Source organism: Sclerotinia sclerotiorum, genomic scaffold, assembly GCF_000146945.2.
Source record: "Sclerotinia sclerotiorum 1980 UF-70 scaffold_24 genomic scaffold, whole genome shotgun sequence".
In the NCBI taxonomy this organism is placed as follows: domain Eukaryota; kingdom Fungi; phylum Ascomycota; class Leotiomycetes; order Helotiales; family Sclerotiniaceae; genus Sclerotinia; species Sclerotinia sclerotiorum.
In genome coordinates, this window is record NW_001820812.1 from 224,758 (window position 1) to 225,714 (window position 957).

The 957-nt window shown below is 37.5% G+C and overlaps 1 protein-coding gene across 1 annotated transcript in view; it reads left to right on the top strand.

Annotated features, from left to right (window-relative positions):
* Window positions 1–852: 852 nt before the first annotated feature.
* The window catches only part of SS1G_13263 (hypothetical protein), a gene marked incomplete at both ends in the record, with an annotated part of 2,505 nt that continues 2,400 nt past the window's right edge, over window positions 853–957 (top strand). Inside the window, one exon of the mRNA XM_001585697.1 lies at window positions 853–880. Within this exon, the coding sequence (XP_001585747.1) occupies window positions 853–880 (28 nt within the window). The remainder of the gene's footprint in view (window positions 881–957) is intronic.

Consider the following 957-nt stretch of genomic DNA (forward strand, 5'->3'; position numbering starts at 1 on the left):
GCTCATGACTGACGAACTATCTGTATGTCAGATTCTTATTGCCTTTCTCTATCATGAATCTCGTATCGTCAAATCGGATGAGAGAGTAACCTTAGGAATATAGGCTAATATCAATATCATCCTTTGAATATCGGGTACGTATCTCATTCGGGTTTGCTTGTGTAGAGGTGTATAAAATATTGAAAATGTCAGTATAAATGAAGTGAAGCGTGATATACTTCTCGGATGAAAAGTAACTGGACACGAGAAAGAAACTTTATATCGGCTCGCCTTACTTAATCAAGAAATTATTATCAATTTACTCGTATTTTCCGATTTATTTATGCAGCTATCCGTGAATATCCACATTTCCTTATCATTCTTATCTGTTCCAAGTGAAGTGTCACGGGTTGAAGTGGGTGGATGAAACCACTACGGACCTCTGGTGGTTTCGAACAGATCTTGAAGACAATTATCTAGTAGGTGGTAGGTAACTAAATATAACCTCAGCTAACATCTTACAGAGTCTCAATGGAAGGAACATCGCGAAAACGATATTGAACCTTACTAGAAAAGTACTACACAGTCCCTATCTAGATCTTATACTCAAGGGTATCATTCCACCATTCACACCTTCTAGATTAAAGATGTCTAGGATAGTATTGACCTTTCCTGAAACTCTAATGGCCTACCTAGGTAGTATCATGTGAGTAAGTCTTATTATTGGCAAAAATCATACAGGCTATTGAATATATCACCGTCTCCAATGATTCAAAAGGATTACCATGCACATCTCCAATCAGCATAACGACATTACCAGATTTCAGAATCTCAGTAATATTCCCATCTGAACGCTTCTCGACATGTTACAGCATGAACATCTGTAATGGCGATCGAAAAGGTGATAAAGTTACCCAAGATTACAACTTCACCAAATCAATTCCAAGGATCCTCACTACTGAAATTCTATTCCGCTTT